The 14451-nt window shown below is 42.9% G+C and overlaps 1 protein-coding gene across 5 annotated transcripts in view; it reads right to left on the reverse strand.

Moving 5' to 3' along the window:
• The window catches only part of TBPL1 (TATA-box binding protein like 1), a 219964-nt gene that overhangs the window by 110011 nt on the left and 95502 nt on the right, over positions 1-14451 (reverse strand). For all 5 annotated transcript variants that reach the window (XM_069234882.1, XM_069234885.1, XM_069234884.1 and 2 more), the window contains one exon: positions 2449-2512. In XM_069234882.1, coding sequence (XP_069090983.1) covers positions 2449-2512 — 64 coding nt within the window. The remainder of the gene's footprint in view (positions 1-2448; positions 2513-14451) is intronic.

A 14451-nucleotide genomic window follows, 5' to 3' on the forward strand; every position in this document is an offset into this window, starting at 1 on the left:
TCCTACCACGCCTCTTGAGTTGTGGGTGGGGACTCCCTCAACAGCTGTGGACAAAGCACTCTAATCCTATCTTACTGTTGGCCTCATTTATCTGCTGGAGAAAGCTCCCTATGTCCTTGAGTTCAATTGGGCTTTAGATACCTGCTCTGGCCCATCAGACTTTTTAGTTGCTCCCAGCAAACTATGGGCCAAGATGAAATTGCACTGTGCCTTTAAGCTCCTAGGGTTGGTGTTTCACTGCTCTTGTCATAACCTCCCACTGGCCTTCATCTTTTGTGGCCAAAGAAGCTATGCCGCCTCTGTGGTGGTCCTTTTCCAACATGTGTAGTTTTGCTGCCCTTTGTGCATATGATCCCCACCCCTGCACTCAGTTGAGGGAAACAAGAGCCTTTAGTTCACTGTATTGCCTTGGCCGGCCCCACCTGCAGCAGTTGAGGGCAGGTGGTGGCAAACGCTCACATACTGCTAGCCACCTGGTGTTGCCTGGCTTGCAGAGTTTTAGAGGGTATCTTCAATCCTTCTGGCAGCTGTGATTAAGACAGGGCTTAGGAGCCACCTCAGAGTGTGCCACTTACACCATACTAACTGACACGCCCATCCCCTGCCAGTCTTGGTGCCAGGCACCTTCCCACCACATATGACCATTAGCCCCTCCTCAGGCTCCCAGAGATGTGGGACATCTGCTCCCCTAGTTGGTTGAGTCAGGATTCTTCATACTACAGTTGGCCTGTTGCTTCAGCTCTGGTTCCACAGGACGTGGGATCCTGACACTCCATGCTGGTTTGGGGAGCGGGCCTCTTCTTGCCACAGCTGGCCCACTGCTTCTGCTCTTCAAGATGCGGACCCAATGGCCTTCACCAAAGATTCTGTTGCTGCTCCTTTGGTTCACTTTTGTGCCCCCTCCCCCATCAAGGAGCATGGCACATTGTCGTTTTGACTCAAAATTGAGCGGACCATTAGTTTGTAGGGCAGAGCACTAAGCTACACAGGTGGCGGAGTACCTTGTCTGCCAAACTGTAAATCAAACCCTTAATTTGCCACAAGAAGCGTCACTGTGCAATTTCACTTCAGGGTGCAATGAAGCACAGCATGTACAATAAGTTCAAGACTACAACAAAGTGGGGGTGGGGGGGGGGGGGGTGTAATTGATTCTGGGGAAGAAGTTACAAGGTATACTGATGGCGTATCCTGAGTGACACAAAGCGCCGACATGTGAAATTGGTTGTGTTTTTTTATTTATTTTAAACTACTTTTTATTTTAGCAAAAAATAAAAACAAAAAAATAAACAACAGCAACAAGCAACAGATTTAATCTTCTAAATGCAGGTGGCATGTATATTCACCCTATGTCAAGATGGCATACTAAGATTGTGTGAGTGGGGACACAGGTGTTTCTAGTTTTTGCCCTGAGTGGCACACTAGGGGCAACTCTTTCTGCAATGTAAAATTACTACTTAGCAACCCTTTCTTAAAATAACAGGCATGTTTAGCTTTCCACAAAATATTCCAGGACTGGTGACAGAATAGTAAGGAAGCCTCCTACACTGTTTTGTGGATAGTTGCATGTTCCCCCAGAAATTCTAAGCCTGGACTTAAAGTAGGAAAATTCCCTTCCCAGTGTCTGCAAAATTCTTTGATGCCCTGAGGGCACAGTCCAGGGCACAAAATGCAGATGAACTGGTGGATATCTTGGAATATACATTTTTTCCTCTGTGTTCAAAAAAACAACAACAACAAAAACACAAAAAAAACAAGATTGCCACTGCTAGTGAGCACAGCTGCAAGACGAGACACGTTTTTTTTTTTTTTTTTTCTCAAATATAAATTCAATTATTCAAAGCCTTTGCAGGCCAAGAAGAAATTCATTCTGTCAAGAGAGGCCCAACTGACAACATCATTCAAACTCACAGTAACACAAGGTAAGTACATGTATCAAATAAGCATGCAACAATACTACCATGGACTGTTATAATGCAATTAAAGTCACCACAACGCCATTTTAGTAAAACCTTCATAATACAGAAATGTATAAGTGTAATTGCCACAATCAATACTAACAAATCTTAATACAAAAATGCATCTCCGTTCATAAAGACACCTGCAATATATACACATCACTTACATTTTAGCTAATTTAACAAACAAAAGCGGAAAATGCACATATATAGTAAATGTGCATAAAAGCACATCTTCACACTTATTAGAGGCATTTCTCAGTAATGGCATGATCTTGCAACTTATTTCTACTGCGTCATTTGCAGCTTTCATGTAAACCACGATTCTTCAAATAACTTGAGGCTTAGGCTTTATTTTTTTTCCCTGGTTGCCAGAATTGAAAAACAGGTAAGCACAGATGATTGATAGCAGCGCTAGGGGGGTTTACTCGTTAGGTTCTTAATCACATTCTAAGAATCAATCCTAATACAATGTAAACTTCTGATTGATTACCTGGAAACCCAGTTTCTGTAGACAACGCGCTAATCGCCTGGCACCAAACTTGGCTTCCTCTTCACTGAAATTGAGAGGCAAAAATATGAGATTACAAACATGTTCAAATATATTTTTAAAAAATAGAATAACTTATTAGGCAAGCGATATAATATGGCACACAAAATGACAGAATAAAAATAAATATACTATTACAAAAATAATATCTGTAACTCATGGAAACCAAGTGATTTGATCATCAGTGATTACGTTCTAGAGCAAGGAGACTTAATCCAGCCAGGAGACGGAATCCAGCAAACAAGCATACATTAAGGGAAAAACAAAGCCCTTAGAATTTTAGGTTTAGATGGATACATTTTAAATGCGTTGCCCTAATAAGTTAAGGCCAGTAGTTTTAGGCAAAGGTCACTGCAGGATAGGGCTTAACATCGACGCGTATCCATTCAGGTAAGAAGGTTCAAGATTTTATTATGCAGATCCTGCAGTTCATCCACGACAGTTACCTACATTACAACTGAAATGTCCCCACCTATCTTTGGTGTGACAGGGGATGATGAGAAGGTATTATTTTGAGCAGAAACATGTAACTGTGGTAATATGTATGTTCTTTTGAAGTTATTGAGTAACTTCATTCATCAGATTTCTATACTCGAATGCAAAAAGCAAAAACAGTCTGATTATATATGTCACCATTTATAAAATAATACACAAACTGATATCTTTTACGGGCCAATTAAATTATTTCAGCAAATTCCTTGTCACTCTTGCTTTAAAAATAACATTTCATTAACCTTTTGCAATGCTATACTATTTCTCAAAACGACAAATTACCAGTGTATATAAACTGTATAGTGCCAGAGTAGCAACACGATTTTACCTGGAATTCAAAATTACTGGTCATAAATGTGTAAAATGCAAAAGGAAACTGCACCACATCACAGATAGACGACAAAAGCTAAACCACAGATTAACTACCGCAGTCCATCAGTTTCCAACAAGGTAATTGGCAAATGCCAAATCTGAACTTTATGCAATCTTTTCCACCACAGGTGAACTGTGATTCAGCATTAACACAGAACTGCATGGCATCATTTACAGTTCTGACAGAATTTCCCAAAATAAATTTTTCAAGTATGCTCAGACAAATGTAAATGTTACTTAACTTTCTGAGCAATAATCCTAGAGGGTACATATTTTTCTTAAAGATTCCACACCTTAAGGTAAATCCTCATGTATCAGGCTGGTCCACAGAATCTCTCCCCAGGAGTAGATCCCTAGCATCATGCAGTTCTCCACCCACTGCATAATCATCCAAATATCTTGTCACCAGTACGTAATTGGTGCCAACGTGTCTGCAGTCAGTGGCTGGTACCATTTCCATGCCCATTAGAGGCATGTGGAGAGGAAGGAGAAAGCAACAGCAATAACCAACAGTTTGCATAACTTGGGATCTTATATAAGGCACTGACTCTTCAGAGGAGGAGAGATGGCGGTGAGAAATCTGCAGAAAGATTACATATCCATTAGAAATACTGTTACCCATTACCCAAATGAAACTGGAATAAGGATTATGTGACATATTTGGATTTTAACAGACATCTCTTGCTTACTCAACATTTATGCAGCACAAATATGCCAACGAATCAAATCAACCGGTACAATGGCTGCCTAATTTATTTTGGAAGTTGCTGGCCATTATAAATGTGATTCCTGTTCTGTGTGTCACTACACGAAGAACAGTAATCAGATTACCATCCAACGAAATTGTAACCAGGAGCATGTGGTCCACGCCATTACAAGCCCCTGTCAAGTTTATTTTTAAAGAATTAGAATTCTTCCGAGGTCCACAAGATCAATAATAAAACATCAAAAGTAGATACATTTTTCACAAAAAAAGAAAAGAAAAACAATATAATAAAGCAATCGAAAACCCATTTTAAATAGCTATAAAATCGTATTCAATGCAGGCATAGAAAATAGAATACAGGCACATGTGCAAAACATTTCATTTCACTATAACCACCTTGTTTTCAGAGACACCATACTTATACATAAGAAATCATTCAATATAAATGTTTAAAAAATCGTGCAAAACATTCCATTATGGGAAAGAATAATAAACTTAAGGTAATATCAATTTGTTCGAACCTGATATTTCTAAAACAGGGGCCTCAATTGTCTGCGATGGAGGAACAGTGCAGGGTAAACAAATATAGTAACAAAAAAGTTTTAAATCTCGAGTACCATAATTACATCAATTCCAAACCATGTCCTTGCTCGCAAACAAGACCAGCTAGCAGTCAGAACTTTTAGTGGTAAAATATCAAGTCTCATCAGGAACCAAAACGTCTAACACCATGCTCAGTATTCCATACTAAATATTGCTGTGGCTTTCTTGGGGTGGCACAGTTCAATATCACCCTAAATTTAGATTGTTTCCCACAGCAATCAGAATCTAGACGAAAGCTTAGGTGAAAAGAGGAGTGCTTAATAAAGACGTATCTGCTGCAGAGACCATGGGCCATATGTACAACCATTTTTTCCCATAGACACAGAATGGGTTAAAACCTTTGCTACATCTGGCCCCAAGAGTATAAAGACTGTTGATTTAAGTCAAACATACTTAAGGTATAAATAAAATGTCTACAAAACAGAGACTTCTTTTATTATACCAAAACTCTCTATACGCATCAGGGTCCTTAAAGACATCACTTCACTTATTAGACAATAACCCCAAAGAATAATTGGTGTAAAGGCCTTGTACAAAAGCACTCTTTAGTCCAAACTCCAATTTAATTGCAGAAATTATCGCATGAGTGTTAAAACCACACATTTTTCTTAAGTTGAAAGGGATAATTGTATCTAAAAAGTCCCATTTCCTCACTTAAATAACTAGTAGGGTGGTTGAAATGTATGCCCTATATACTGAAAGTAGGTGTGTCAAGTGCCTCCTCCCCATCAGATTATAAAATGCCTTTAGACCACTGGCCTGCGCTTTGGTTGTACTAATGCTATGGGAGAAGTGATCAGCCTTGGTCAGGGTGCTCAACTTAATTTTCCCCATAAAGGATATGAATTCACAACTTCTAATTGTCCTTCACCTAAGTGCCAACTAGAATTCCGATATCTCCAAGACTATGGGTCCTTAAATAGCAGAATCCTACTTCTGAAAACATTAATTCTCAAAAAATTTGCACTTGAGAATTTCTAAACAGCCAATAAAGAACTATTCAAGCACTTCAGTGTTAAATACAAGGCCACAATATCATCTGCATATAAAAGAGGCAAACACAGACTGTAAGGAAATGGCTCCCTGTTGCAATTACCCCCCACGTTTTGCCTGATACTTATGCTGACTTGACTGAGAAGTGTGCTGGGACCCTGCGGACCAGGCCCCAGCACCAGTGTTCTTTCACCTAAAATGTACCATTGTCTCCACAATTGGCACAACCCTGGCACTCAGGTAAGTCCCTTGTAACTGGTATCCCTGGTACCAAGGGCCCTGATGCCAGGGAAGGTCTCTAAGGGCTGCAGCATGTCTTATGCCACCATAGGGAACCCCCTCACTCAGCACAGACACACTGCTTGCCAGCTTGCGTGTGCTGGTGGGGAGAAAATGACTATGTCGACATGGCACTCCCCTCAGGGTGCCATGCCAACCTCACACTGCCTGTAGCATAGGTAAGTCACCCCTCTAGCAGGCCTTACAGCCCTAAGGCAGGTTGCACTATACCACAGGTGAGGGCATAGGTGCATGAGCACTATGCCTCTACAGTGTCTAAGCAAAACCTTAGACATTGTAAGTGCAGGGTAGCCATAAGAGTATATGGTCTGGGAGTCTGTCAAAAACGAACTCCACAGCTCCATAATGGCTACACTGAATATTGGGAAGTTTGGTATCAAACTTCTCAGAATAATAAACCAACACTGATGCCAGTGTTGGATTTATTAAAAAATGCACACAGAGGGCATCTTAGAGATGCCCCCTGTATTTTACCCAATTGTTCAGGGCAGGACTGACTGGTCTGTGCCAGCCTGCTGCTGAGAGACGAGTTCTGACCCCATGTGGTGAGGGCCTTTGTGCTCTCTGAGGACAGAAACAAAGCCTGCTCTGGGTGGAGGCGCTTCACACCTCCCCCCTGCAGGAACTGTAACACCTAGCAGTGAGCCTCAAAGGCTCAGGCTTCGTGTTACAATGCCCCAGGGCACTCCAGCTAGTAGAGATGCCCGCCCCCCTGGACACAGCCCCCACTTTTGGCGGCAAGTCCAGGAGAGATAATGGGAAAAACAAGGAGAAGTCACTGTCCAGTCAGGACAGCCCCTAAGGTGTCCTGAGCTGAGGTGACTGACTTTTAGAAATCCTCCATCTTGCAGATGGAGGATTCCCCCAATAGGATTAGGGATGTGCCCCCCTCCCTTCAGAGAGGAGGCACAAAGAGTGTGTAGCCACCCTCGGGACTAGTAGCCATTGGCTACTAACCCCCCAGACCTAAACACACCCCTAAATTGAGTATTAGGGGCCCCCAGAACCAAGCAAGATAGATTCCTGCAACCTAAGATGAAGAAGGACTGCTGACCTGAAAGCCCTGCAGAAAAGACGGAGACACCAACTGCTTTGGCCCCAGCTCTACCGGCCTGTCTCCCCACTTCAAGAAAAACTGCAACAGCGACGCGTTCCCCAGGGTCCAGCGACCTCTGAAGCCTCAGAGGACTACCCTGCATCAAAAAGGACCAAGAACTCCTGAGGACAGCGGCCCTGTTCCACAAAGACTGCAACTTTGCAACAAAGAAGTGACTTTTAAAAACAACACGTTTCCCGCCGGAAGCGTGAGACTTTGCACTCTGCACCCGGCGCCCCCGGTTCGACTTGTGGAGAACCAACACTACAGGGAGGACTCCCGGCGACAACGACCCTGTGAGTAGCCAGAGTTGACCCCCCTGAGCCCCTCCAGCGACGCCTGCATCGGGAATCCAGAGGCTCCCCTGACCGTGACTGCCTGCTTCAAAGAACCCGACGCCTGGTAAAGACACTCCACCCGCAGCCCCCAGGACCTGAAGGATCTGACATCCAGTGCAGAAGCGACCCCCAGGTGGCCCTCTCCCTTTCCCAGGTGGTGGCTACCCAGAGGAGCCCCCCTCCCTTGCCTGCCTGCTTTGCTGAAGAGACCCCTGGGTCTCTCATTGAATCCTATTGCAAACCTGACGCCTGTTTGCACTCTGCACCTGGCCGCCCCCGTGCCGCTGAGGGTGTACTTTTTGTGCTGACTTGTGTCCGCCTTTGCGTTTTGGGCACCACTTTGACCTCTGCACCTGACCGGCCCTGAGCTGCTGGTGTAGTAACTTTGGGGTTGCTCTGAACCCCCAACGGTGGGCTACCTTGGACCCAACTTTGAACCCTGTAGGTGGTTTACTTACCTGCAAAACTAAAACACTTACCTCCCCCAGGAACTGCTGAAAATTGCACTGTGTCTAGTTTAAAAAATGCTTATTGCAATTTTTATGAAAACTGTACATGCTATTTTGCTGATTCAAAGTTCCTAAGTTACCTAAGTGAAATATCTTTCATTTGAAGTATTACTTGTAAATCTTGAACCTGTGGTTCTTAAAATAAACTAAGAAAATATATTTTTCTATACAAAAACCTATTGGCCTGGAATTGTCTTTGAGTGTGTGTTCCTCATTTATTGCCTGTGTGTGTACAACAAATGCTTAACACTACCCTCTGATAAGCCTACTGCTCGATCACACTACCACAAAATAGAGCATTAGAATTATCTCTTTTTGCCACTATCTTACCTCTAAGGGGAACCCTTGGACTCTGTGCATGCTATTTCTTACTTTGAAATAGTACATACAGAGCCAACTTCCTACACCGACCACTCTTCAATTTTAGGGGAATCGCCCAAACTACTTCCTAGGGGAAGGTCAGAAATATAAAGAGAAAAAATATCAGAGTCAGGAGACAGCCTTATTTCAGGCCATTTTGTGTGGGGATTAAGAATGAAACCTTTGTAACATTTCCCCCCCCCCCCCCCCCCCCCCCCCAATACCCCAAGCAGCACTTGACACCAGGTGGCAGAGTTTAACACAATAGAGGTAGCAGAGTCTTTGGCATACCAAGATCTTGTACCTTTCTACACATCGTAGGCCGATCAACTTTGTTGAATGTTGTGGAGAAATCTATAAAAGCAGCATACAGTCAAGCACCTCTAATTTTCAATTAATTATTGAGAGCAGCTATATTATCTCAGGTGGAGTGATTTTTCCTGAATTCAGACCGCTCAACTAGAATAATCCTTTCAGCTTCCACCCAAGAATGTACGTTACTGAACATTTTCTGCAAGAATTTTACTTACCGCATCCAAGAAAGCAATTTGCCTATAATTATTTTGTAAATTACAACTCCCTTTTTTATGCAATGGACTAGACACGCCCTAACCATGATGGAGCAGCTACAGCAGTAGAGTAACAGTATTCAAAAACAGGGACCAATAAGTTTGCCCAAAGTTGACCCTCTCTTTTTATAAACAGAACAGGACCTCATCCAGGCCCACTGTGCCAGAGTTTCTCGTTGATCCAATGAGGTCCTCAACCTGGTGAACCAAGGAAGGGCAATACACTGCTCATTTCAAATTTGACCAAGAGAGAACCTCTTAAATATTAGAAGCCTCCCCCTTGTGAGCTGCATAAAGCTCAGAAATGTATCTACTCCGCTGTTCTAGGGCAAGGCCTCACTCTTGTTCCACAACAATGTGAGATAATTTCACAGTATTTCTTGAATTTTTCTCAATGACTGTCTCCTTGAGTTCTACCCACATGCAGTCATACTCATCCTTTCCTCTAAATAGTTTCCTTCTTCTCTTTTGGAGACATATTAATTTTTCTCTAACCACCGGGAAGGAGGAAAATTTAATTTTAAGTAGTCCATTTGTTTCTTCAAGGTGGAGAGTGGCTGATTAGTGGCTTTGAAATGGGCAGGCTTCACTTGTTGAATGTCCTGACTTACAAAGTGTCTCATGGTCTGAGTATAGAGAAGAAGTACATCCATATTCCATGATTTGTTCCTCACAAAAAAAAGCCATCCCAGTGATTTCATTATCAATTTCCAGTTTAGCTCATTGTATTAATTTTCATACTTTCCAGCCTACTCCTAGACACACTAAAGTGTGATGAGATGTCTTCACTCACCACCAGGAGTCATTCTTCATCTTAGGACATCCCCACTTTCCATTTCTCTGTTGAAGCCCTCAATTATCAATCCAAGCAAAACAGACATTCAAATAACTCACCTAAACCCTATCACCATGTTCATAACAGGCATCAACACGAAATAGCACACTAAATAGCCTCAGAACATTCATTGTTCACCAATACTGGACAAGCTAGAAACATTACTAATCATTCTTACTGGTCTTCTGGGAAATCTTAGGACCACATTAAAAGGGAAAAAGCTGACCAAATGGAACATACAGGAGGACATCAGCCTACTGCCACCAAGTGAAGAGACACCAAAAAAGACTTAGGATCAACAGCCAGGAAAGAAGCAAATGCAGCCACTGAAGGCCAAAACATCACAACCTCCATAACACAGAGCACCCAGAGTCCAAGAAATCCGGGCCAGAGCACTAAACTAACTGCTTCACATTCTTCGCTGCAAGGACCTACAATCTTAGAGGCCACAAGGAGGGACTAAGACGAGGTGCCGAATTAAAACACAATGCCTGACCACCCCCCCCCCCCCCAAAACTGCACAAACCTTGAAGGAAATAAGCATCGGCAAAGCAAACCGATCTCATCTATGCAAGAGCTATTGGCGTAGGGTGTAAATGTTGTTCACCAGTAAGCCTGCTGTTCAGCTAAAAGTTAGTGGCATAGAGGATAGTGGCATGGAGTGTCAGAGTAGAATGGCAAAAAGTGGGGTGCAGTGGCAGAAAGAAAATAAGTTACTTACCTGTAACTGTGGTTCTCCGGTATTGGAATCTTTCATAGATTCACATGCTTGAATCCTTCCCCGTCGTTGAGATGGGAGCCCCCGGTACATCAAAACAGCTATACATACAGGCTACTGCAATGAAAAAAGGCCTAAGGCTTTCACTTTAGTAGCCCATCCTTATCATGAGCAAAAGGACCAAAGCAAGGCCCAGCCAATCAGGCTTCCCCTCCCTCTAGAACCCTCCTGAGAGGAGCTCCCTTCCCTCAGATTTTCTCAAGCACGAGTGTAAGAGTATCTGAAGAAGACAGGAAAAGGTGAGCTTCCCAGGGGAGGAGGGAGGGTCGCATGTGAATCTATGAAAGATTCCAATACTAGAGAACTACAGTTACAGGTAACTTATTTTCTTACTCCAGTATTGGAACTTTCATAGATTCACATGCTTGAACCTGAACAGCAAGCAGTAATGAAGCACATTGTATAACATTAATCCATATGTATACTTATCGATACATGCATACATATATAGTTTTATATATATGGAAAATGTCACTTACCCAGTGTACATCTGTTCGTTGCATGGGACACTGCAGATTCACATGCTGTGAATTATCCTGCCATCTAGTGTTGGGCTCGGAGTGTTACAAGTTGTTTTTCTTCGAAGAAGTCTTTTCGAGTCACGAGTCCGAGGGACTCCTCCCTTTCGGCTCCATTGCGCATGGGGGTCGACTCCATCTTAGATTGTTTTCCCCGCAGAGGGTGAGGTAGGAGTTGTGAATATACTAAAAATGCCCATGCAATGGAGTAAGTATGTATGTACATAATGTGTATTAAAATAGTATTTATTTACAAATTTACAATTTTCATTTAACTTATAACGGCTACAGGCTCCTGGGGAGGGCGCATGTGAATGTGCAGCGTCCCATGCCACGAACAGATGTACACTGAGTAAGTGACATTTTCCGTTCGATGGCATGTGTAGCTGCAGATACACATGCTGTGCATAGACTAATAAGCAGTCATCTCCCCAAAAGCGGTGGTTTAGCCTGTAGGAGTTGAAGTTGTTTGAAATAATGTTCGTAATACAGCCTGTCCTACTGTGGCTTGTTGTATTGTTAACACATCTACACAGTAATGTTTTGTGAATGTATGAGGCGTAGACCATGTGGCTGCCTTACAAATTTCTGTCATAGGTATATTTCCTAGAAAAGCCATTGTGGCGCCTTTTTTCCTAGTGGAATGCGCTCTTGGTGAAATAGATAGATCTCTTTTTGCTTTAATATAGCAAGTTTGAATACATTTCACTATCCATCTGGCAATGCCTTGCTTGGATATAGGATTTCCTGCATGAGGTTTTTGGAAGGCTACAAACAATTGTTTTGCAAAACTGTTTTGTTCTGTCAATGTAATACATTAGTGCTCTTTTTATGTCTAATGTATGTAAGGCTCTTTCGGCTACTGAGTCTGGTTGTGGAAAGAAGACTGGGAGTTCCACTGTTTGGTTTAGGTGGAATGGTGATATAACCTTTGGTAAGAATTTGGAATTTGTACGGAGAACCACTTTATGTTTATGTATTTGTATAAAAGGGTTCTTGTATAGTGAATGCTTGTATCTCACTTACTCTTCTAAGAGATGTGATAGCTATTAGGAAGGCTACCTTCCAAGTTAAGTATTGCATTTCACAAGAGTGCATGGGTTCAAATGGTGGTCCCATGAGTCGTGTTAATACAATATTAAGGTTCCACAAAGGTACTGGTGGTGTTCTCAGTGGTATGATTCTCTTTAATCCCTCCATAAATGCTTTGATAACTGGAATTCTAAAAGCGATGTTGAATGTGTAATCCGCAGATAGGCAGATATTGCTGTGAGATGTATTTTAATAGAAGAGAATGCTAGTTTAGACTTTTGTAAGTGTTATAAGTAACTTACAATGGTCTTTGCGGAAGCATGTAGTGGATGAATTTGATTATTGTGGCAGTAGTAAACAAATCTTTTCCATTTGTTTGCATAACAATGTCTTGTAGTAGGTTTCCTAGCTTGTTTAATTACCTCCATACATTCTTGTGTAAGGTCTAAGTGTCCAAATTCTAAGACTTCAGGAGCCAGATTGCTAGATTGAGCGATGCTGGATTCGGGTGTCTGATCTGTTGTTTGTGTCGAGTTAACAGATCTGTCCTGTTTGGTAATTTGACGTGAGGTACTACTGATAAGTCCAGCAGTGTTGTGTACCACGGTTGGAGAGCCCAAGTAGGTGCTATGAGTATTAGTTTGAGTCTGTTTTGACTCAGTTTGTTTACCAGATAAGGATTGAGTGGGAGAGGGGGAAAAGCGTAAGCAAATATCCCTGACCAACTGATCCATAACGCATTGCCCTTGGACTGAGGGTGTGGGTACCTGGACGCGAAGTTTTGGCATTTTGCGTTTTCTTTTGTTGCGAATAGGTCTATTTTTGGTGTTCCCCAGCGTAGAAAGTAATCTTGTTGGATCTGGGGATGAATTTCCCATTCGTGTGTTTGTTGATGATTTCGACTGAGATTGTCGGCTAACTGGTTTTGAATGCCTTGGATGTATTGTGCTATTAGGCGAATGTGATTGTGAATTGCCCAATGGACAATGACAAATCTGAGGTACTTTCTGTGAAATAGATGGGTATATGGAAATACGCATCTTTTAGATCCAGTGTTGCATTGTATTCTCCATGTTTTAGTAAGGGAACTACGGGCCAGATGTATGAAAAGGTATTGCACTCGAAAACTGTGCGATTCGCAAAAATCAGCCTTTTGCGAGTGCAAAAACATGGTCTGCGATGCACGAAAGGCATTCGCAGACCAAAAATAAGAAATCGCAATTTTTGCGATATTTTGCGTTGCGAGCTGGTTTTGCGAGTCGCATTTTGCGATTCAGTATTTCTAGTAGGAAATTGCGAGGCGCAAAATGCGATTCGCAAAATCCAAGTTGCAAATAGATGCATCAAAAAATTGCAAATTGCGATTTTTCGCAGAATGGCATTTTGCACATGCAAAATACCACTAAGTGAAACCAGGTGGTAACCAGGTGCAACCTATATAAAGAGGCCCAGAATGCCTCAGACACTTTTCCACAATGGCTGCACTCTACGTCATGGCGAGGAGGATGAGGATCTTGGCAGGTTTGAGGAGAGGGAGGTGGAGACAGGAGCGCATTTTCAGAGTGCGCATTACACTTTTTGACCTGACAGAGGAGGAAATATATGAGAGGTATAGGTTGAACTCAGCCATGATACTTGACCTGATAGCTGAGCTACAACCCATACTGCAGCGCAGAACACTAAGGACTCACAGCATACCCACCCATGTGCAGGTATTATGCTCCCTACACCTACTCGCCTCAGGGAGCTATCAAGGGGTCATAGCAGCAGCTGGAGGGGTCTCACAGAGTACCCTCTCCAGATTTTTTAATTCTTTCATCAACGCCATGGTGAGCGAACTCCAACAGTACATCAGATTCCCCCATACCCCACAGGAAATACAGCAGACAAAAATTGATTTTTACCAGATAGCACAGTTCCCCCCACGTCCTAGGTGCCATAGATGGCACACTTGTGGCAATCTGTCCACCATCAGCCACAGAGTATGTGTACCGAAACCGTAAATACCAACATTCCATGAATATTCAGGTGATATGCAATGCCTCCTATATCATAACTGATCTCGTGGCCAGGTACCCAGGGAGCACACATAATTCGTACATCTTTCGCCACAGCAGCATTCACACAAGACTGCTAGCTGGGGAGTTTGGTGAAGGATATCTACTAGGTATTTTCCCTCTATACACTGGCGCATTTATGCAGCTGTGACGTCTGATGGCTCACTTACTCACTGTACCCTTTGTTCCTTCCAGGAGACAGTGCCTACGCATTGCGCACCTACATGATGACGCCCTACCTCAATCCCATAACACCAGCAGAACGGAGATACAATGCAGCACACAGGGCAACCCGCAACGTGGTGGAGCGCAGATTTGGACTGCTGAAGAGTCGCTTCCGGTGCCTCCACAAAAGTGGAGGGGCACTACATTACAGTCCAGAGACCAC

Source organism: Pleurodeles waltl, chromosome 5 (assembly GCF_031143425.1).
Source record: "Pleurodeles waltl isolate 20211129_DDA chromosome 5, aPleWal1.hap1.20221129, whole genome shotgun sequence".
NCBI classification, from domain to species: domain Eukaryota; kingdom Metazoa; phylum Chordata; class Amphibia; order Caudata; family Salamandridae; genus Pleurodeles; species Pleurodeles waltl.